The 1,560-nt window shown below is 56.0% G+C and overlaps 1 protein-coding gene across 1 annotated transcript; it reads right to left on the bottom strand.

Moving 5' to 3' along the window:
• Positions 1-12: 12 nt before the first annotated feature.
• On the bottom strand, positions 13-1,331 carry NT5C (5', 3'-nucleotidase, cytosolic; the record flags this gene model as incomplete). The annotated part of the gene is made up of 4 exons (XM_008935116.1): positions 13-155; positions 238-352; positions 1,086-1,146; positions 1,231-1,331. Coding segments are annotated over 4 exons (420 nt in total), but the record flags the coding sequence as incomplete, so codon positions are not given.
• Between the last annotated feature and the right edge of the window lie 229 nt (positions 1,332-1,560).

Below are 1,560 nucleotides of genomic sequence, written 5' to 3'. Positions count from 1 at the left end.
GCAGCCCCCCCGTTACCGCTGGCGCTTGCTGGCCAAGATGCCCCTCCAGTCGTCGGCCCAGGAGAGCAGGCGGCGGCGCGGGGCCGGCAGCTCCACGTGCCGGTTGTGGCAGCAGGTGAACAGGATGTGCTCCCAGCTTGGGTTCGGCTCTGCGCCTGGGGAGGACAGGGGCAAAGCTGCAGCCGGCCGGGGGGTTCCTCCCCAGCTACCAGCAGGCAGTGTGAAGGCTTTTCAAACCTCGGATGGTGTCCTTGTCATCAAACAGCAGGTCGCCGGATACGACGGTCTTATCTCGGGTTAGAATGATCCGCTCCACAAACTCGGGTCCCAAATGTTTCTCTACCCACTGATACTGCAGAGGCAAGAAATAAGTAAAAATCCTCCCGTGCTTCCAGTTCACGCATTGCTCGAGTCACATCAGCTCTAGTACAGGAATTTTTTCCCCCGTAAACCTACGTCTGTGTCTGTGAATCCCCTCGGCAGGGCCTGGCTATGGCCCAGCACACTGATTTAACCTGCACTTTAACAGCCTGTGGTCAGCACCACGTTTGCTGTGCCTAGTCACTCCTGAGTCTGTGAGCAGCGCTGGCTGCCTGCCCGCAGCACGTGGGTTGTGTCCATCCCAGTCATTCCACTGATCAAGGTCCCCCACTCCGTTCTCGTGCCAGTGGCAACCAGGGCTAATTTCAACACTACAGCCTCCTCCTAACTCAGCACTGGCCTCTTCCAGGGTAGCTGGGTATCTCAATAGCTGGGCACCTCAGGCTCTGGATTTAGAATAAAGTTTTGTCAGTTGAGGCTTCTCCAGTATGGAATCCCCTGGAAACATCCCACCCCTGCGGGCCATGCTACAAGAGTTCTTTTGCCATCACCTGCTGACACAGCTGAGCCCAGGTGTCATACCCAGCTCCAAGGGCTTAGGTGCCCTGCAATAAGGTTGGCATCACAGGGCACTCTCAGATCCCCTGTCCTGCACTGTGACTCACTGTCCAGGCAGCTGTCCCTCAGACAGGGATTGCAGAGAAGCTTGGCAGCCTGTGCCAGCTCCTGTCTTTGTAAATGAAGGAAAATAAATTCCCTCCCACCTTTTCCACGATGCAGTGCTCGTATTTCCGGAGAGGACTTGTGCAGATGAAGACTTCAGTGCTGAAAAGAAACAGCCTTCGTTAGCAGCCAGGGCAAAGGGCGTAAGATAATGGAGAAGGGCTGCAGAGCATAAAGTGTCCTTACTCCTGCATGCGGATCATCTCCTGCATGGCTTCAAGGGCTCCTGGAATGGGATCCAACCCTAGAAAGAAGCCGGGTGATTCATAGACGCTGGCTACCTTAGCCTGCAAGAGACAGGAGGACCATTAGCAAGGCCCGTGCTTTTACCCGAGCTCTGTGCACAACACTGTCCAGCCACCCCACGTGTAACACCCACCACAGGGCCAGCGCCTTAGGGAGTGGGGTGATGCTGCACACCAAGAGGGGATTATAAAACGTCTCACCTTTTGGGTTCCCGGGCAAGTCCAACTCAGGCACACAAGAAGGAGGAGTTACTCACGGGTGGCTTGTTGG

This window comes from Merops nubicus, unplaced genomic scaffold (assembly GCF_000691845.1).
Source record: "Merops nubicus isolate BGI_N331 unplaced genomic scaffold, ASM69184v1 scaffold42412, whole genome shotgun sequence".
Lineage (NCBI taxonomy): Eukaryota > Metazoa > Chordata > Aves > Coraciiformes > Meropidae > Merops > Merops nubicus.
Note: the sequence above shows the minus strand (reverse complement) of the source record. Positions and strands in the feature narration are given on the sequence as shown.